Consider the following 20970-nt stretch of genomic DNA (forward strand, 5'->3'; position numbering starts at 1 on the left):
GCAGGTTAAAGATGATTGAGCATGACCCAGTAGTATCACGCAGCCTCCCTTGGATATCAAGCTCCATTTGTGCTTAGCACCACTGATCCTAATGTAATGCGTACCGAGAAGGAAGTATCTCAATCGCTAAACCTGAACGCCCTGCTATGTGATATACGATGTGTCAGACGCTGTAGCGGACCCGGACAGACTCCTTCATATTCAACGCTGCCAAACGCTTGAAGACAGCGCATATAATTCACGACCTGTGCCCGGGACCGGAGTCTTCCTCGGAATCGGTGTTGGGGGCAGAAGCAGGATTAATGAGCATAATTGGATCGTCAGACCTCAACGACCCAATTGCCCGACGGAGCTCGGGGTCGCTTAGAGACTGCTCGATCAGATCCTCGATCTCGCGGACTTCCAAGACACGATCGAGCTCGGTAGCTGCACGGCTGTCGTCCTGGCCCGGGATGAGACCGAGGGCTCCCGACATAGAGACAGGCGATTCGTGCGGCCTGGCATCGTCCGAGAGACCCAGCAGTCCATTCAGAACACCTTCAACCTCGCTTATGCCATTCATAGGCTGCAGGACCTGGCTGTTTTCGCGCTGCAGGATATTCTCTCTGCGCAGAGGAGCGCCACGCTCCGCGACGACGATGGCTTCGCGATGCCGACGTCGCAGATGGTCCTCTTCACGACTCCGCTCCGTAGATCGTGGCCGTGCCGACCCTTCGTCGCCATGGCCCACCAATTCGTCGTAGTCTGTAATCCCCGCTGTATCCTCGCCGCCGACCATACGCACGTCGTTGTCCTCCTCAGCGGCTGTCACCCAGCCGGGCAAGTCCCAGCTGGACTGGTAGGCGCCGCGACCCACGTTTTCGCGGTATCTGCTTGCCTGTAGGCCGGCGTCGCGCATTTCCTTCCGTCCGCGAGGATATTGCATGACTTCGAGCACAATGTCCGCCATCAAAGGGTCGTCGGTCAGCCAGGCCATGCGGTCGAACAGACGGGCTACGTCGGATTTCTTGAAATTGAAGTCCGAATTCTCAGGCAGGGCGCAGGGGAAAGGGTAGTTTGCCAGCCAGCGTGTAACGAGTCCGGCGCCTAGAGCGGCTTCCATCGTGTCATTACCTAGCAATGGCCGCGTGATCCTCCGCCCAGCGTAGGAAAGAATATTGTTGAGAATGATGAGGAGCGACACTTCATGCGCCGGCCGATGAGCCGGCCGAATCGGAGACGCTGGCAGTTTCTTCTCGACCGGATGGGGTTCATGTTGGTTGATGTTGTGTAGAGGCAAGACGTTGATGAGCGCCCGAACCGTCGCTGCGGCCACTTTGGCGTCGTGGAATTCGTTCGACACTTTGGTTTCGCTCAGTGACGGGTGGTACAGAAGCATCCATAGGCCGTTGATGGCGTTGTCTCGCCGAGTGTAGTCTTTGCTCGCAAGGTCACGCAGGAGTAGGCGTTTCGTGCGAGACCTGGCAGTGCGGCTGGCGACAATCTTGATCGCCGAAGTACGCAGTTCATAGCCGTAGCCGTCGGCCAGGGTGCGTAGAGTCTCGATCTTTAGCGAGTTCTCGGAATCCTTCTGTAGGCGCTTGGTCGCAGCCGGAGGTTGTGGCTCTGGCGCGCGCGCTTCATTCTTCACGCGGTGGAGGAGATTAGGGACTGTATAACAAGCTGTACCCAGCCCTAGCAGCAGAGCGATGACCACGATCCGGTTTGATGTGAAGAGAGACATGGCTCATACTGATGAAATTGATCAGGCTGCAGAAATCAAATGGATAGGAAATGCGGGGGACAAGGCTGAGTTGATATCAGTTATTAAAGTACGTACGCCCCCCCGTGCTGAATAACTCCCTGTCAACAACGCTACGTATATTTCAGATAGCATCTTCAACTCAAGCCGTCGTGTTAAAGTGTAGATTGAAACTATGCATCGATTGTGACTGCCGAATCTTGCGTGCTGCCTGGCCTAGTAGTACAGCTACTCGAAAGCATCAACTAATCGTGATCTTCTTCCGTCAAACCCGGACATCCCTCCATTTCCTTGTCGGGATATTTGTACTTGCACCAGAAGCAGTAGTTCCATCGTTCTCGTAGATAGCCGACAAGCTTGTTCAGCTTCTCCGAGACCTCTAGCGCCTCGAAGTCGTCCAGCTCCTCATCCTCTTCATCCAGATCGACATCGACCTCTTCGGTCTCTGCTTTCCTTCCCAGGGCGATCTTGTCCTCGTTCTCTTCGTCTGGATCATTGTAGTCAGGGCGCCTTGAAAGCGATTGATGAAGGTCGTATCTCATCCTCCTGTCGCGCTCGTTGACTGCCCTTTGCTTGACTAGACCACGCCATAGCACATTGACGCTCTTCAGGGGCTTGCTGGGCCGCTTCGCAGGTTCTGCAGAGTCGTCGCCGACAGAATCTGCCAGCTCGTCTTCCTCTTCCAACCGCTCACAGACTTTCATGGCACCCCAGACTTGACCTTCCATCCTCTTCTCTTCCCGCTCTTTCTGCTGCCTTTCTCTGAATTCTCCAGCATCAACCTTCCTCTTCTTGTCCACTTCCTGTTGTGCTTCAACCTCTTCGCGGAATTTCCGCTTTTTCTCCGCATCGGCGCCTATTCCGCTGCGCGTGTCTCTCATTTCAAGTCCTATAGGCTCAAGTAGTCGGTCGTCTGTATCTGCGCCGTGTCGAGATACACCCAGCGCGCTGCCAGGTTTGTAGCCTAATGCCGCCATCATCTTGAACCCTTTGTTGCTGGTGTCGATGGCTGTAGAGTTCAGTGCTGCTTCCCTTTTCTTCCGTTCTTCCTCTGCCAGTTCAGCCTTAGATTTTGGGCGACCTTTAAGTTCCGCTTCGCGGGCCAGCCGCTTCTTCCTCTGTGTAAGGGTTTCCTTTTTATGTGACGGTTGAGGTTCTGCGAAGGTCATGTTCATGTAGTCGTCTTCTTCATCGTCAGCGGCAGCGGTCGCCGCTGCAGCAGGTGGACTTGAGGCCATACTGTGGGAGGACTGGGTAGTAAAGGACGGGTTGCAAGGTTGCGAGATTTCTCTTGGACATGAACACCGGAAATGGGAACTTGAACCGCTTGCCTTTTCTTCTACACGAGACTTCTCCTCCTGTGTAGTGACAGACCAGCACTGATCAAGTATGCCCTCAACAGAGACCAACGTTAACTACGTCTGAGAAAAGCTTGCCCAAAAGGCAGCAAAAGCATTAAGCTGCAAATACTACACACTCGTAGACGTTTACTACAGACACTGTAAGGGCCGGACGCAAGTGCTGGAGACATCGTTTTATTAACTATACAGAAGCGGGGCGCAGTCACGTGAATACACTCAAAGCTTTATAATTTATAATAGTCAAAAAATTGCCTTGAAACTGTCCCGAAACTCAACTCACTTTTGTGGGATTTGCGACGTCGTTTCCATGGCCTGCAAAATGATCCTGTGACGCAGTCGGTTAGCGTGTCGTTCTTATATTGTATGCTGTGCATGCGGTATGACTCCTTTCGAGCAATGCGAAAGTCGCGAGTTCAAATCTCGCCAGGATCAAGGCATGATTGTTTTTTTGTACTTTTTGGTTTTTATGTCACCAGCAGAATTACTTGCTGGTGACGACAATCTTGAGAGTCAAAGACCTATCTGTGCTTCTGTGCAATATTCTGCACTACTAGTACGTGGGGAGCATGACTCTTGATCGCTGAAAGCCTTGTAGAAAGGTAGCAGACAGAAGACACAAGATAATAGCGATCAAGTGGCTGGCTATGCAGTGATAAGTCAATATCAGACAGCTTCTGGCTTTCACTATTAACACCTGTGCAAGCTCTAACATATCCAAATTGCAACACATGATTTTTAGAACCTCCCTTGTCTCTTCCTCTTCTCCTTCTCATACTCCTTTTTCTCCCGGCCTTCTTCACCTTGGATCTCTGCCACCAAGCGTTTGAATTTTCTGTCGTAAGCATCATCCTTCTCCTTCTTCTCCCGGAGTTGCTCCCTAGCCATGAAATTGGCATCTTTGCGCAATTCCCGCATGGCACCCTTGCGTTCCTTCTTGTACTCAGCTTTGAGTTTCGAGATTTCGGCCCGTTGTTTGTCAGGATCATAGTGCCGGTCGGGATTGTAATTCTCGATGAAGGCGGGAATGGAGGTCTTGATGGCAAGAGGCCGGTGGTTGTGCAATAGTAGGGGGAGCCGCGACTCGATAGACGTCTTCTGCAAGGCCTGAAGCGTCTCCAAGGTACTGGCCGCAAGCTTCACAGTTGCTTTGGGCAGCTTCGTTGACTGGCTAGCGATGTGACCAACAGCGTGGATAAGCGGAGAAACGATCTCTGGGAATGCTGATTTCTGCTTCCACAGTTCTGCAGTCTGTGCGGAGAGACGTATGAAACCATTGAGCAAGGCCAGCGCGCGAGCGTTGGTGTCTTGTTCGCCACCATCTTCCATGAGGAGGTCTTTGAACGCCAACTTCTCTGGAACCTTGACAGAAGATGGCTGAACCCGTAGTGACTTTGTTGGTAGCCTGACGGGGAAACTCCACGGGTTTCCATCCTGATCGGTTTCTGGGAGGCGGCTGGGGGAAAGGATTGCCAAAGCGTTGTTGATATATGTCACCACCTCAGGAACGTAGCGATGGGACAGTTTCTGGTACTGCAGGGCGAGAGAAGAGCAATAAGCTCCGACACCGAGATCTCTCAACGACTGAACCGCACTTTGCCCCAAATACCGCCCGAGAGTTAGCATTGCAGGCGTCACGACTGTGTGGAAGTGATCTGAAGTCGGGAAGATTGTGGATACGCCGGTCAGGATAATCAAGTCCCCAGTAGACAGTTGAAGTGGCCGCTGGTCTGCTATAGTCTCGAGATGATGCTTGAAGGCAGTGCCGACAGCTTCGGACGAGCCTTTTGCCATTGAGTGCAAGTGGCGTAGTAGACTCTCGAGGACGGGAAAAGGGACATCGCGCTCAGTGTCTGCCAAATAAACCGCTTGCTGTGTCAAAACTCCGGCGAATGTGTCCAGATTTTCTTGGTTGCCAGGAGCAAGACCTTTATGGTACAGAGCACGGATCCTCTGCACTATTGTCGGTAGATCCGTCAGCTTGGTATCTTTCAATACATCCAGGAATTCGGTATGACTCTGAGGACACGGAAAGGTATAGGCGAGATTTTTGCTGGTAGAGCTCTTTTCAGAAGTCTTCGTCTGCGCTGCTGGCTTCGACCCTTCCGGAAGAACCAAACCATTGATAAAATCGTCGTCTCCATCATCATCTGACTCATCCTCAGAATCCGATTCTTCAAGCCCTTGCTCGCTTGCCATCTCGGCCTCAGAGTCCGAGGCAATGAGGTCATCCTCCAGCACAAATTCGTCTTCGTCTTCCACATCGAGCTCTTTTCTAGGCGGTGGAGGTGGAGCTGGCGCCACCAGTCCAAATGCTTCGGCATCGTCTTCACCAAAGTCCTCGTCCGGACCTGGTACTACATCCGCGTCTGCGTCTGCCTCGCCTTCATCTTCGTCTTCGGAGCTTTCAGCCTCGCCCTTCATTCGGCGTATGCGTTTTCTTTCTAATTCTTCCAATCGCGCGGCTTCCTCCGCGGCCTTTTCCTCATCGGTCTTCGTCCGCACGCTGGGTTTCGACCGCGCTTCTAGTCTCAGCTGTCTTAGATTGGCCTCGTACTCCTTCTCTGCATCTTCTCTGGGCTTGCCTGCCAGCATTGCAGCTCGCGCAGGGTTCATATGAGGTTCCGGTTCCGTCGTCGGCGGTGACGGTAATTGCTTCTCCGGAGGCTTGTGGCCACGGAGCGCTTCGTAGAATTCGCTCATGCCTTTGTCTAACTCGGCACGCAGGTCATCGTCGTCTGCTTTTGCCGCTTGACGCTCCGCCTTGTACATTTTTGACTTGGCTATAATTTCTTTCATGACCTCATTCTTGGTCTTCTTTCTTTCAGGTATTGCATCGTCTTCTCCCTCAACCAAAGCCTCCCCGTCTTCGATGCGCAACCGTTTGCGAGGCCTGTCATCCTGTGTCTCGAAATCACCATCTTCGCTTTGGGGTGAGGAAAGATCGTCTTCTTCAAAATCGTCTTTGAGCCTGTCACCAAGGCCAAGCGATCGTCCGCCATGCGTGAGGGCGATCTCCTCTTCGCTGTCGTCTTCCAAGTTGAAAACGGATGTCTTCTTCAACTTCCTCTCATTCTGACGAGCAAATCTCTCGGCCGCTCTCTCTTCTGGAGTCATAGTAGGGTCATTCTCTCCGAACCGGCGGTCGAGAAGTCCACCAACTTTATTGCGACTTTGCATCTCTTTCAAAAGCGTCTCTCGCCGTCGTTCCTCGCCCAGTCCGCGCGTGACACCAGGTCGACCAACAACAGGTTTTGAGTTCTTCGCGCTTGCCACTTCAAACTTGTCTCTGCGGGCCGGGGCCTTAACTTCGAAAGGATTGAATCGTTGCCGAATGCCCTCGAGGGCGGCATTTCGCTGGAGTCGTTTTTGGGCATCTTTTGATGTCGCCTTCTTCTGTTTCTTGGACTTTTGCGGCCCTAGGACTCCATGCTCCCGCAAGGATGCCTTCAATTGTTTGAGCTGCGAGGGCGCCATCTTTCGGTCGCCAGGGTCTGGAAAAGGTGCATCAATCCATCGAAGTTGCCCGACGAGAAAAAGTTGTTCCTGCGATGCGCCAAGCCGGATTTAAAGCCAGAAATTCGGAGTTTGCGGCGCGGCAAGAACTAGAACTAGAACTAGAACGGCAACTGCGACTGCAACTCTTCAACTGCAACTGTCCTTGACATTGTATGGTTCTCTTCATGAATTCTGTGGTGAGAATTGGGTACTTCTCCCTTTGTCATTCACTCTAAACTATGCGTCGCATACAGAGATGTATTTGTCATTGGAGGGCGTCTTCAAGCTTTGGCAAAGCGGACGGTCAAACACTCCCAACATTCCCGATCGCTTCGAAGGCTGGCATGGGACACGTCCAGCTTAGTAGTAGTGATAGAGTGTGCTGCGTCTGGTGTTGCCGAGAACAGGTGCTCTAACGAGATGAGTTGGACAGAACTTGCCATGCTCTTCGATGACTCTTCTATATGTCGTATGGTGTGAAACCTCCCAGCGTTCAATGATGATTACACCCATGTCCGAAGAAGATCCTCTCCTCAACTCGGCGGTACAGAGCAGGAGCTCGATGCGCCTTCGAAGTCAAAGGAGATATCAGCGCAGTCTATCCCCAGGAAAGCCGGCATCGAGGCTTTCCATCAACGTACTTATATTTATGTCGACTGTAGTACGGGAATTCTTTATATTGAACCTATATGTTAGGTAGGTACTACTTGAGGTGTGTATAGCCATCCACGCCTTCTCGCGCCCCTACAATGACTCATTTCTCAATTTCTCCATGCTGGGAAAGCCGAAAAGACATCGCGAGGTATGCTTCAAGCATACGAACACATAAGGGACTTCTTGGGGACTCTGTGCCTACTTATCTCATCTTTGTCAAAATACCTGCTATTGCCGCTAGCTGATATTGGTTTGTGATGAGATCGGGCAGAAGCAATAAATGACGGAACATGTATCTACGTGGATACCTCTGCGATGCGAGCTAGAGTCATGCTTCGATCTGAGACCAACGGCAATAGGTGAGAACGGCGACATTACTATGTGATGGGCCCCTTACAGCCCGAGAAGGGAGAGAGGATCATGGTGGTGAGACCACAACACATGAACGACAAGGCCCTTTTAAAGGCGCTATTCTTGTTCGTTCAAGAGGTCAAAACATTAGATGTGATGATGTCTAATTTTCGTCTCAATGACGAGGCTGAGCCCCCTTTTTCTCATATCGGAGATGGAGTTGCACATGACCTATCACTTTCTCCGTGGTTTGCCGGACCTCCCAGGATTGAATGTTCACATATATGGTGTAGTGAGCAGCAAGGAGATGGATTTGATGAGAGGAATGAGCGCTCGATGCATTTCGCTATGCTTCAGCGTGCAATAGAGCACCTGTAAAGCTGGGGACAAACTGATCCATCTGCTCGAGATCCTTCTCCCAGTCGAGATTTTGAGTGCTTCTGGTCCCTAACATGTAGGCTTGGGAAATGCCTGATTGCGGAACGACGTATCTGTGCAGATAGGTTTACCTACAAGTCGCGAGGATGCTGCGTTTGCAAGTATGACAAGAATTGAGGTCGCTGTCTTTCCGGCTGCAGGCTGGGAGTCACAGTCTGTGACCCTGTGAGTCCATTAAATACGAACCGTACGATTGCAGGTTGCCACGGGAGATCAGCAGCCAAGCCTGCCACTATATGCTGGGTGCTCATCGAGTAGAGCCCAATCGGTACGGGTTGATGACCGTAGTCTGAAGCATCGCGACATGCGTTATACCAGGAACCCGCTATTATCGTTCAGGCCAGAGGCTTCCCAGAGGTCTGGGATGGTTAGCTGGGCGAACGGATCCCAGGAACACTCTGTCCTGGCATCAGATTCATGAGGCATGCTGCTTGATTCTCCCAATTGTAAAGTGTTGTCCATAGCGATCATACTCTCGGATGGAGGCTGAGGCGCCGTTGTTGCCGCGGATGACGGCTGCTGACGCTGGTGGATCTGAGGCGCATTGGAGACAGCTCGATCTGGATAGTTGTCATACTCCCGCCGTTGGGAGTTGGTTATTGATGCTCCACCCTCGTGGTTGCGTCTTCGGGCATGTCGAAGGTATGCCTCGTCATTCAATTGATGAACCACGGATTCGCACTGCGACAAGCAGATATCTGCCAGATCCCACTTCGCTTCGTCTTTTGCTCTGCGGAGGTACTCAACCAAAGCACGTGCGGCGGAAATGCAGTCTTGTGCAATCTCATCACTTGCTGCTTCGAGTCCACAGCGCAATATTAGTATGCCCGCAGAAGCGAAGTGATACGCAGTGTCTACCCGAGTGAGATTAGTCTCTGCTCGATCATAATACGGTTGGCATCTCCGCAGAGTCCTGCTCTAGATGCGCAATGTTATAGAGCTCGTGACTTACATGGCATCCAGAAGGCATGGAGGTCGCGTCCACGCAATGACAGGGTGAAATCAATGACGGCTTTTGCGGCTCGACGACACTGCAGGTGGAGATACTGCCATGTTTCTGGATTGTTACAGTCATCGGTCTTGACAGATTCCTGTTGATCCAAGGTCAGTGGCGGGCCCAGGAAACGAGCAACGACATGGAGGGCTGACCAGTAATGACAGCCTACAAATACACATCTTCACGGCCAAGAAGGACAGCTGCAGACTCAAAGCGCCAGGTTGTTCTCTTTGGAAGTCCGGGGTCTTTGGATTCAAGGCGGGTGGGAGGGTTTCCTCCCAGTCGTCCATCGATGCTTCGACTCGCTTTACAGAGCGAAGTTGAGCATCTGGTTTGCGGTTCCTGGTGTCATACACGAGAGGTAGGATATTCCCAAGGATCTCGGTCAGCTGGCACAATGCCCGGAAACTCTGGGCCCCCATTGTACGTGGACCTGATGTGCGGCCAGAGTCGTGGTCTGATGCTACACCACCAATGAGAAGAGAGTTCAAGTCCGGCACCTCAACGTCGAATTGTTGTGGGTGTATGTGCGGAGGTGTCCCATGTGCAAGGCTCGCCCTAGAATAGCCGTCAGCAATCTGAATTTCAGCATTTCACGCTTTGGGCAACTGGTACAGACCACCAGTCGTGGATCAACACTCCCCACCAGGTCCGTATTCGCAGCGCTTTCTGACGCTGATCCAGATTCCATCCACGTGGATCTCTATTCAGTCCTAAGCTCTGCGATAATGCGACTGCCCGACCAATATTGATGGCATTATATGTCATTGAGGTTGTCGGGCGACCTGTGAGATCTAGAATGCAGGATAAGACGGTCGAGAAACCTGGCGCGAGGAATTCTTCATTTAGGGCTTCGACTGTCTGATTCCAGATATACCTCACATCTGGTCGGTCTGGACGTGCTTTTGCTAATTTCGGCGAGGTTGACCACGATATTATTGAAACAGCATAAATCTCGCAGACCAGCACATGTGGGAGTGCTTTCTTTCGGTAAGATTCCACGACGGTCTTCTCATCGAGGATGGGAAAGGAGGGATGGAAGGCCTGGAAATAGCTTTCACAGCAAGATCTGTTAGCAAATCAGTCTGTGAGACAGGAATAAGGCCTTACAGGTCAACCACATCAGCTCCGAGCGGCTCAAGCACTTTCTCGATGGCTTCATATTGTTTGAAACCCGCCGACCCATTGCCCCGGGAGGCTCGGACACGCTGTCGCGGGACCTTGAGATAGACGATTGGGTTTCGCGAATCGCTTGAGTATACACTGTAGGGATTCGGTCGCACATGAGACACGGGTAGGGTCGCTGCTGGAGACATGTATTGCTCCAACACCTGAACGTCCCGAGCAGCGACAGGACCGATGATGTGACCGGAGTGGGTCTGAGCCGTTCGTTGATATGCTCCATCTTCGTTCTCACTCGAGGCCTCGTCATTATGCGTGGCGTTGTTCATGATCTCCTCTGACCGAGGATGTAATTGTGTTCCATTGAGCACGATGTCTTCCAGAGCTGTTCGCTCTGATGTAGCTGTGGCCGTGGCCGTTTGACGTGGCTGTGGCCTCTGGCCAGCCTGCCGCAAGCGCCTCTCACGGCGAGCTGATACGGCAACATTTCTATCTCCTTCCTGACCGCCCCTTGTGCAGTCAAGGCCATGCTGCTGACAGTAATGGCAAGGCTGGCTGTCAACATCTTTGGTGCACCGAGTTTTCCGTCTTCGGCAAATGTCACAGGCTGGAAATCGGTGGGAGCGATAAGGACGTGAGCCTTGTAAAGGTGTCGCTACTGTCTCAGAGCTCATCTGCGCTTCAGACATTCTAGCGTCCAAGAATCCCACTGGAGTAGCAACTTCAAGTTGCCCGTTGACTTCGGAGAACACTGCATTGATGCAAACCTGCTGCCGATGTTCCAGTTTCCCGGCGGCGGAATCCCGGACAAGGCCGTCTTGGTACGGGATTGGATGCGGCCCGGACTCGGCACCGGACAATACCGACTACACCTTGTATCGGTGTCAACCTTGCATGGATGGAAATCTTACCCGGAGAAATCTACGAGATAAGAGCGGGATGTCTGTTTCCCAAGAGGTGGTGCTCAGCTGCTCAATAATCCGCCCGGAACGTTGCCACTGCAGTGGCTGAGAGACCGTTGATGTATAACAAGTAGCTTTATAATTTTAGCATCTCAAAGCTTCCAGTTACGGAGAGGAAGCTGGCACTTCATGATTCCCTGCCCTTACACCAGAGTCGTGGCTGGTTGTCCCCGGTTGGCAGCAAGAAGACGGAAGAGAACTTTGCTAGAAGGCACTTAGGTCTTTCGAACGAGAGAACTCATACCTGGCTATGATTATGTACTCAGTAACCAAGCCAAGATGATGTGCTTCAAAATAGCCATCATTTACGCTATATCAATCAATGACTACTATCCTTCCATCGACGAATATGCGTTGAGCGCCAATTGTCCACCAAGGTGAGCATATAGCACGTTACTACCCACCGGTATCTCCTTCTTTCGGATCATGTCCATCATTCCTGCCAGGCTCTTTCCTTCGTACACAGGGTCTGTAACGAAAGCCTCGGTGGACGCACCAAACTTGATTGCGTCGATGGTCTGTTTGTCTGGGATACCGTAACATCCAGCATGATAACGTTCGTCCAAAATGATATCCTTCTCCGTGATGTCGCCCTCGTCCAGCCCAATTTTGACACCCGTTGCCTTTGCAATGCGGAGAATTTGGTCAAACGTGGCTTGCACCTTGGCCGAAGCGTCGATGCCGATCACCTTCCGAGGTTTGGAGCCGTGTTTCTGAGCCAGCTTGAAGCCAGCAACCATACCAGCCATGGTGGAACCGGTGACCGCGCAAACGATGATGGTGTCGAAGAAGATACCAAGTTCTCTCTCCTGCTGTTCAACCTCAAATGCCCATCTGGCGAAGCCGAGTCCGCCTAAGGGATGGTCGGAAGCACCAGCGGGAATATAATATGGTTTCCCGCCCTTAGCGATGATCTCCTCGGTGAGACTCGCAAGGGACGTCTTGTGCTCGATCCCAAATGTTGAAGGATCGAGTCGTGCATCCGCTCCCATCAATCGTGACAATTGGAGGTTGCCGACCTTATCGTAGACAGGATCATTCCATTCGACCCATCTCTCCTGCACCAGAGCTGCTTTCAGACCCAACTTCGCAGCTACAGCCGCGACCTGCCGTGTGTGGTTTGACTGAACGCCTCCGATACTGGCTAGAGTATCACAGCCTTGGGCGAGAGCCTCCGGTGCGAAATACTCCAGTTTGCGGGTCTTGTTACCGCCGAACGCCAGGCCAGAATTGCAATCCTCCCTTTTGGCGTAGACATTGACTTCACCGCCTAAAGCTTCTGAAATCCGTGGCAATGCTTGTATTGGAGAAGGGCCAAACAGAAAAGGCGTTCTAGGAATACTGGCAAACGGCTCTGGCAACTGCACCTCAGTGCTCGTGTTTCCATTGATTTGCGACATTCTGACTGGAGATGTCAATCGGATGGTCTTCGTGGTACAACAGAAGTCTATGCTGGGTATGATGAAGTCACTCGAAAGACTTTGTAGCTTATGCACTTTGAAGAAACCATCATAAGAAAGACGTTGAAAAAGAACAATCAGCAACTGGGTTCGGGTTGCCCGAATGGCTGGCTGATCAAACACCGTTTCCGAGAGTCGGGGAACTGTTTGTCGGGAAACTCAACATCCCGGGGCAGAATGTTTTCCGACGCCCCTTTTCGTATGTCGAGCCTCATTTTGTGGACCCTGGCCATCAGACAGCCAGCTAATAATAATGACAATATAGTGAAAGGCACACGATACTTCCGCCGGGACTTCTTTTACCACCGACTGATATGAACAGTGGAGCTTTGACATTAGTGCTAAATGCCTCTTCATGGAAATGTGTCAACTATTGACAATGTCGGACTGTTGGGAAACGTTTGCTGAACCGGCACTTCATGTCTAGAGTCAAGCTTCTTCTTCGAAGCGATGGACCGAGGAAGCCCATGATCGCAGGGTCTGTGTTGATCAAAGTCACCTTATCCTGGTCAGCAATCTACTGGTCGTGATCAACATTGAATCACAACGGCAGAACAGAAGCAGCACATCAAATTCAAGGCCTGTTGGTACTTCTGCTACCATTTACAACATGAATGTTATTGCCGATCTGGCCGGAAGAGGAGGATAGTGGTATGGGATTTTCACTGAGTAGACTATGGCCACCTCAGTTGCAGATCGCTCAGGACCAAGCAGAAGATCATAGCAATCTCCATTGCATTTGACATCCTGCCTATACCTTGTCTCTCATTTCTCCCAACAGCGCTCGGTAGTCTACAGAATCCACCGCTCAGACTTGCTCTCTGGAAATTGAGTATCACATGGGAGAAGGCGCTCCTTCCTCGGCATCACCGGCGATGTCCCACTTGTCAAGAAAACTGCCTAGCAGCATCTTGAAGATGTTTTCAGTTGCTGGCGTAATATCGACAATATGTTGATATCGCTTGTCTGAATCAAGTCTGCGGAGACGTTGAATGCCGCGTTCATCATCTCCGAATTGGACGAATTGGACACAAACGGGTCGCCTCAAAAGGTCGATGCCTCTGATAATGTGAAAGGAGTCCGTGAGCTTGTCCAGAACCTGGTCAACAGCGTCCTCCCGCACCATAACTCCCCAAACACCATCTGTCAGAACAATCAAGGTCATCTCCATTCCAGTATGCTGTTTCCACCTCAGCCTGGCTTGCCGGGCTTGAATCTTCTCTAAGTATGTGGAGAAAATGCTGCCTAGTGATCGGCTTATGTCAGTATGCAAGCCTGGGATAGGCCGTGCCTCTTCTTTTGTCATCGCATCCGCAAGTCTGTCCACTTGCTTACAGCCTAGGAGCTGCACAGGTCCGGTAGTGAAGGACAAATCTATACCATCACGTTTAATTTGGATCAGTTTCCGGGCCAGCGTTTCCAGAACACAAGAAACTTCATTCCAGTGTGGTCGCATAGAGTCTGAGTTGTCCACCAGGAAGACCTGTGCCCTCAGTTAGTAAAGTATTCCAGGCAGATGGTACGCTCTTCATATGTTCTTCGTAACTTCAACCAGGACAGTGGGGTTTTTGAAATCCGACAAATAAATTGCATCAATTACTCTGCAACCCAGTACACACACTTCACTTACAAAGTCGCGGTCATAGATATATCTAGCCAAGTAATCGCCTGACTTATCGCGTTTGAAAAAGGTGGGCTTTCGTGGTCCAATAGACGATAGAGCCTCAGAAATAGTCTCACCTTGCGGATGCGGAGGCCGCTATCTGGTAGTTCTGGGGGCAATGACTGCGTCCCCTTCGCGCCCTTTCCTAGGTTATATATATGTCGTCCTTGCAGGCGTTTCCAATGTGAGGTTTGATAGCTTTGGAGTCGGGATTGTTGGCGAGATGTCGACAATTGGCAACGACGGCGCATCAGTCACTTGCTGGAGATAAGCAGAGCTGCTTCGGGACCTGTGGCTGGTGGATAACGCAGTGGTTGGGGTGCCCGAAAATCCTTGAGTATCAGGATCCAAGAGATCGTCCAGTATGAGGCTTGGTCCATGCCCTCGCAACAAGGTCTCTATAGTATTGTCGAAAATCTCTTTAAGGTGCAAGCACAGAGTACGAATGCCAACACGGCTCGCAGGGTCGGCAAGTAGAAGCTGCCGATCCACAAGGCAGAGAATGGCAGGGGTAACCTCGTCACTTCTTCTTACGGTCCTCCGTAAGTGATCGTGCCACGACAAAACTTCGGGTAGAACACGTCCGCTATCATGGAAGGAAGCTCGGGCGCAAAATGGGTCCCCGAAAGGTGGTCGCCAGGAAGCACGTTGACGCAGTATTTCGAACCTTCTGACTCCGGAAGCACCCAGGACAACCCAGGTGGCAGCGATGGAGAACACACACCCTAAAGACCATAGATCAATAGCTCGGCTAACTGGAGTCAGCCTTCCTGCCACGGGGCCAAGTTCAGGAGCACCTGTAATTATGTCATGAGCTAGTGGTATCTCAATGTAGTGCTCATCACTTACCATATGTCATTGTCCCTCCTAGCAGAGTTGTGGTGTCCTGGCCCTGTTTCTCAAACCGAGTAAAACCTAAATCGCCTAGTTTGAATTCTCCCCGGACTTGGAGAATATTGTCAGGCTCGATATCTGCATGCCATCTAAGAGTCATTAGATTCATGCCAACAGCTAGTAAGGATGAACCCACCCAGAAAATTGATGGCTAATCCCGGCTCTGGGCTTTTCGAGTTCATGTATCCGATCAAGCGCGGTCGCAATGCTATAAAGGTTCTTCCAAAACGACCTGATACCGGCCGACGTGTTTGGGGGTTCCCGAGTGAAGAGATACTCGTCAAGGTTGCACTCTGGCATATTCCAGCAAGATGTTATATGTGACTTTGTTGTCCTCATGCTCCTGAATGTAGTGACACAGCCACTGTATCGTTCCGTCCTCATGCCTCAAAGCCTGGAGGGCGGACAGCTCGCCTTCAAAGATCTCTATGTGGTGAGACGGAAAACATTTCAGAGCGAAACGATAGCACTGTACATTGTAAGACGGGTTAATGCGTGCCCAGCAGGCATTCTGGAGACGCAGGAGGACGGGACTCCGAAGGAAACTTACATATCCGCGGTTGGATGCACTACCCATGGCCGACTTCCGAAGACTTGGGCTCACGAAGTCTTCACCCACAAAAATCTCCCATAACGATGATGTGCCACCCTTCATGTTGATTTTCTGTTTCTGATGGATCGGAATAACCTCCTCGCGGCGGCAATAGCGGCTGTCGCCCAGTTCCAGCCTCCAGGCGATGTATGCCCATTGCGCGTCGGAGAAGCGTTGAGCCTCATGGGCGGCATCTGATACATTGGCATCCGAGAACGCGGCGGTGAGATCCGAAAGTGCACATGGTAGTCGGGAGTCGATGAGCCCACGGCGGAGGAACATGTGAATGAAGTCTCCTTTCCCTAATCCAAGAAGTATACTGAACACAAGAAAAGATCCTCTTGCTTCGTTTGATATTGTCTCAGACTCGACATGGACCATAAGGGCGTCGCAATAGACATGGTCCAGCAAGAGGTCGAGATTTGATGCTTTCGAATTTCCATGGGAAAGCATCCACTTGAGTAAGGCTGCGGTCCTTATGTAACGTCTGCCTTCCACATTATACATGGTGCAGGACTGGATGGTTTTTAGGAATTCTTCCAGGATGAATGGGGCGGGTTCCGGCTTCATGGCTTGTTGAGACATGCGTTTATGCCGGATCAGAGAGGATTCTGGGCCTGATACCTGCTCTTCCGGGACCGTCGCCATTTCAACTTCTCGAGGGTGCAGATTGAATACGTCTTCAAATTTGAGACCTGGTGTGCCAAAGGCTTTCAGAATGCTCTCAAAAACTGCACTTGCGGGTATCATGTAGCTTATCATTGCCTCAGAATCGTGCGCCACGATGAAGACGTAGGTCTCTCCGGATTCAGGACTCAGCACAACGGATCCACAGTCTCCCACCGCTTAACACTCAAGTCAGCATTCAAAGCAAAGCAGAGTTGTAAGAGGGGTTTCTCACCAACATCGGCTTCAATGGACCAGGCTTTGACTTCATTACGTGATCAGGGCAGCAAGATCCCCGCAGCCGTTCCCAGACCGATACCGTCGACACGGCCTGAGAGCCCAGCTGCAACGACGACAGCCCCAGTCGGAGGATCCTGATGGGACGATGGCGGACTCAATTCCAAGTTCAGACCGGAACTCAGCTGTACAAAATTGGCACCCCAAGGCGTGAGGGGTCTCAATTCGATCAGCGCCCAGTCCAGCTCAAAGTCCCATAGAAGGTCAGATGGACTTGTTGTTGCATATGTTGTTATGAGGCCTCTTCAAAGATATGTCCCCAGTGGTGCAAATAGACCAAGGGATGTGCCAATAACTCCATCTTCAACGTCGGACTTGATCTCTGGGGGCCAGCAGCTCTCCACGAAGATCTCGCATAAGTCAGACACCTGCGGCTTCAAACACTCCTGAAATGCACTGGCGCTGCTATCGCTCGTTACGTCCAAGCCGCTATCAGTCCACGACCTTGAGCTTGTACTGTCCTCGAAGAATACGTGAGCAGTTGTCAATGCAAAGCATCTCCCAGCAATTCGAAATACGCCGCCAATGGTGGCAGTCTTTCTGCTTTGGTCGCGCGTGTGTCCCGAGTGCTTGTACACTCCGATACGAGCGCCACACAGCCCACGCAAAGATCCATTTGTAGTAGTGAGCAGCTCGGATAAGGCGGATTGATGTGGCGGTGCCGCGACGGAGGATTTAGTTTTCAGATGTTAGTCGTCGTGATTCATGACACCGTCATCGACAGCTTCAGGCATCAGAGGTCTGGACATCGTTCCACCTTGTGCGTCCTCCAGATCGCTACCAGCTGTAAGGTTTATTTTTGACTCGCGTGCCAGATACCCGAACGCAAACTTGGAGAGGCGCGGGTGTTTCTGAAGGCGACTGACCGTCACTTGCGCCAGTCTGATGTTCTTCGAGTCGATGACGACAAAGGGCGTGGCACTTGCACGCGAATCGCTGGTGCTTAATAACCGTAGCTGGTATGATGGTATTTTCTCATGATAAGGACCAGATCGCCCTGGGCGGTAGTTGTTGTATTCGATGACTCTCGAATATTCATGAAACCCACTTTTGAACCATTGTCTGGCGAGCTCTCCAGCAGCTACCCAAGCGAAGCGCCATGTAGAGCACACTTTCAATGGGCACTGCCAGGAAATGCGCGAGGATTGGATTGAGCAAGTAGACCGACCTTCGCGACGAGATATCGATGGGTCTTGTATGGGATGCCGATTTCGAGTGTTGAGAACTGGAAGGCGGTGAGGATGTGAGACACTTGGATGCCTGGGGAGAATGCATACAGGCCACCAAAGGGCCAATTGATTGAGGCTGTGCAGCAGCCACTCAGCTCATCATGCGTGCCACGGCTGGCGCAGCAAGATACGAGGTGAGCAAGCGAGTTTCAGCCTGACTAGGGGCCAGCCAGCAAGCAGGATATAAGACGATGCACCTTTCATGTTGAAAATCATGGATTCTGATCATTTTGGCATTGGTAACCAAGGTCAGGAAAGGCTACAGGCCTCTCCAACAGAACGGACGGCATCAAGCTCTTGTCAAGAATCACAAGCAAGCCCGCCGTCAATCCACAAAAGGTCCAAATTGTGAACAACCTCCTCCGCGAAATCTGGGGCTTTGCGTCGCCCCAAGCTGTTTCGAGAGCCAAAGCAACATCGTGCTATGAGCATTACGAGAGTCTTCTCTCGGACCGTCAGCTGCTGGACGATCAGGACACCACCATACGCGAGTCCGACCAGTTGTCGGCAGACGTCATCGCATTGGTGAAGTTCTTCAAGCAACATTCGCAATCACGGATCGTGGACGTCTGAGCTGCGCTTGAAGCCGCGCCGCCAGATTGATTGCAAACTCCAACTACCCAGGAAGTCCTAGATCGCATCGTGGACTTTGTGATCCGACTTTGGCTATTCAGTCGACCTGATCTGAGCGATGAAAGTCTCACTTTGCAACAGGCGGTAGGGAGGTCTTTTGACAGCATCAAGGCGCCGAGTAACAATTGGCTATGGCTGGATTTTTCAGAGAGATCCCTCAGAGAAAGGGGTCACTTTCATATTACATATACCAGTGATATATCTGAACATCTTACCTTCGCTTCGAGGTACATCATCAGAGTCTTCTCGCATGCCAGTGTTTTGGAGCGATATGAGATTGTGAATGAACGGTGAGAGACCTGGAGCTCTTCTATCTCCTTCCATTGCTGACCATTGCATTTTGATGCGGCAGCACACTCTACCCTGACGGGCTACTGGTAGAAGTGCGGAACACACTCAATCTTCTGTACCCAATCGAAGATGCAGCTATGGCAAAATATGTGTACAAGCTGGAGGAGCGAGACAACGTTGACCTCGAAGCTGGCGTAGGCTTTGCGGATAAGTTTGATCTTAGACAGTCTCCATTCTTTGGGGCAAGGCTGACAAAGATTCAGGAGAGGCTCGAGTTCGAGGAGCAGCGCCGCACGAATTCTCATGGGTTCAAATTTGCGATTTGGGGCATATTACTGACGGCTTCCTTCGGTCTCATCTCAGCAATAACCGGTATCATGCAAGTTTGGCTTTCCTTCAGGGCAGAATGAGCACCTAAACAGCGTCAGAGAACAATTATATGTGGATATACATGGTTTCCATTTGGTGGAGTCTAGGGGGTTTGGTTGCATGAAGGACAAGGTCGAGATACTATTCCTAAACACCATCGGGTCGACCTGCGCTGAGATGACCATCTCTCTGTTCATTTGAGAAGACAACTCGCCCGAACAAACCGTCGGCAGTAGTAGTACTTTTCGTTTTACATCTGGGCAACCCCTCCAGAGGTCTTCCCAGACATTCCTCGGTTCTTTCCATGGTGCCTTCTCCAGCTGTGAAACACCGACCACCCAATATTTGAATGTCCCTGTTAGCAGTGTCAGGTGCTGAGGATGTGACATAACCCTCGTAGAACCACCGAGACTAGAAGTTTGTCCCCAAATGGGGATCTGTACGACGCCATCCTAGGCATCAAACCTTTGACATCCGCGGCTGGGATATAACATTGTTATACTCTGCTTCCTCGACCATCTTGGTAAGAGCATCGGCCACGCCGTAAGAGAATGCATATCCACCGCCACCGAACCCGTATGCGGACAAAACCACGCGAGAGCCCACAGTCTGAGACTCCAATCGAAATCCACCATCTCGAGATGGACGTACACCGACGACGTAGGTCAGTTTGTCTTCAGGAGGATTGGCAGGAACTACCTCTGGAGCGAGACGATGGGCACGGGCAATCTCGTCTCGCGCAATCTGCATGTCAATTTCTGGGGAACTGATGCCATTAGCCTGGTATGACGAGATACGGGATGTAAACTTACAGATTGTCCCGTTGCTTGATTCCACCGAGAATTATACCCCCGGACATCGGACGTGGTATCACGTAGGTGTATTCTTTGCCGTTTCGGAAATACATGGTTCCAGAATTCGGGGTCTCATAAAAGACATTCTGGCCACGTTCAGGAAAGCAGGCTTGGTCGGCGACATCTTCAAGAAGTTTGCTGCCCCATCCACTCGCGTTGATGAAGATCCGCGAGGCTGGGAACAGGGCATAAAGCTCCTTCAAAGACGACACCTTGCGTCGGATGAACGACCCTCCCAAGGCCATGATCTTGGCCTTTAGATATGGCAAATGTTTGTTCGGATCAACAACTGGACAGTCGTAAGCCCAGCCACAGGCGAAATTCGCCGGGTATTCGCCGGCCTCCAGTTCGCGAAACTGTAGCCCCAGCTGTTAAACACAAACTCTGGAAATGCATCTGAGTCTGGAACTGGGACTCACATTCGAGTAGATGGTCTTCCCCCACTTTGCCGAGTTCTCTCCGGGCTGTTCCTCGAGGTACTCACGGCTGTGGACAATACAGACACCAGCGTCGGGTTCTTCACGGGCCAGCTTGACCAAGTGTCGATGCGTGACTGCCTCGAGGTACTTGTGATCGTTGGTCAAGCCACCAGCGGCGTGCCATGCTGCACCGGCCCAGGCAGAAGCATACAGGATGTTCTGATCCCCTGGAAGGTACTCGCCCACAAGGGTAACTTCGAAGCCCTTCTGGAGGAGTTGGCGGGCGGCGGTACAGCCGATAATGCCGGCTCCTAAGATGATGATCGGCCGTCTGGCATATGGTAAGGAAGCCCCGGAACTTGAGGGTGCCTCAACGGCCATGCTGGTGTCAGGGTACCGTGCAAACGAAGAAAGAACGACCTCCTGCCACCTTCTAGCCTACCGTTTGCATTGAAGATCCCCAGGTACTTATCAAGATCCCT

General features: G+C 51.6%; 7 protein-coding genes across 7 annotated transcripts; all 7 read right to left on the reverse strand.

Annotated features, from left to right (window-relative positions):
* Positions 1–238: 238 nt before the first annotated feature.
* On the reverse strand, positions 239–1723 carry A1O1_05103 (uncharacterized protein; the record flags this gene model as incomplete). The annotated part of the gene is made up of 1 exon (XM_007725991.1): positions 239–1723. One exon carries the CDS (start codon positions 1721–1723, stop codon positions 239–241), a length of 1485 nt encoding a protein of 494 aa, XP_007724181.1.
* A 263-nt stretch (positions 1724–1986) lies between these two features.
* Positions 1987–2979, reverse strand: A1O1_05104 (uncharacterized protein; the record flags this gene model as incomplete). Its single annotated transcript, XM_007725992.1, has 1 exon — positions 1987–2979. The coding sequence occupies one exon, from the start codon at positions 2977–2979 to the stop codon at positions 1987–1989; it is 993 nt and encodes a 330-aa protein (XP_007724182.1).
* An 858-nt stretch (positions 2980–3837) lies between these two features.
* On the reverse strand, positions 3838–6576 carry A1O1_05106 (uncharacterized protein; the record flags this gene model as incomplete). Its single annotated transcript, XM_007725993.1, has 1 exon — positions 3838–6576. The coding sequence occupies one exon, from the start codon at positions 6574–6576 to the stop codon at positions 3838–3840; it is 2739 nt and encodes a 912-aa protein (XP_007724183.1).
* A 1773-nt stretch (positions 6577–8349) lies between these two features.
* A1O1_05107 (uncharacterized protein) lies at positions 8350–10848 on the reverse strand (the record flags this gene model as incomplete). The annotated part of the gene is made up of 5 exons (XM_007725994.1): positions 8350–8894; positions 8993–9131; positions 9190–9595; positions 9657–10091; positions 10148–10848. The coding sequence occupies 5 exons, from the start codon at positions 10846–10848 to the stop codon at positions 8350–8352; spliced, it is 2226 nt and encodes a 741-aa protein (XP_007724184.1).
* A 602-nt stretch (positions 10849–11450) lies between these two features.
* Positions 11451–12521, reverse strand: A1O1_05108 (1-aminocyclopropane-1-carboxylate deaminase; the record flags this gene model as incomplete). The annotated part of the gene is made up of 1 exon (XM_007725995.1): positions 11451–12521. One exon carries the CDS (start codon positions 12519–12521, stop codon positions 11451–11453), a length of 1071 nt encoding a protein of 356 aa, XP_007724185.1.
* Positions 12522–13416: 895 nt separating this feature from the next.
* On the reverse strand, positions 13417–13752 carry A1O1_05109 (uncharacterized protein; the record flags this gene model as incomplete). The annotated part of the gene is made up of 1 exon (XM_007725996.1): positions 13417–13752. The coding sequence occupies one exon, from the start codon at positions 13750–13752 to the stop codon at positions 13417–13419; it is 336 nt and encodes a 111-aa protein (XP_007724186.1).
* Positions 13753–19674: 5922 nt separating this feature from the next.
* Positions 19675–20869, reverse strand: A1O1_05110 (D-aspartate oxidase; the record flags this gene model as incomplete). The annotated part of the gene is made up of 3 exons (XM_007725997.1): positions 19675–19981; positions 20028–20425; positions 20489–20869. 3 exons carry the CDS (start codon positions 20867–20869, stop codon positions 19675–19677), a joined length of 1086 nt encoding a protein of 361 aa, XP_007724187.1.
* Positions 20870–20970: the final 101 nt, after the last annotated feature.

This window comes from Capronia coronata (genome assembly GCF_000585585.1).
Source record: "Capronia coronata CBS 617.96 chromosome Unknown acBCG-supercont1.4, whole genome shotgun sequence".
In the NCBI taxonomy this organism is placed as follows: Eukaryota; Fungi; Ascomycota; class Eurotiomycetes; order Chaetothyriales; family Herpotrichiellaceae; genus Capronia; species Capronia coronata.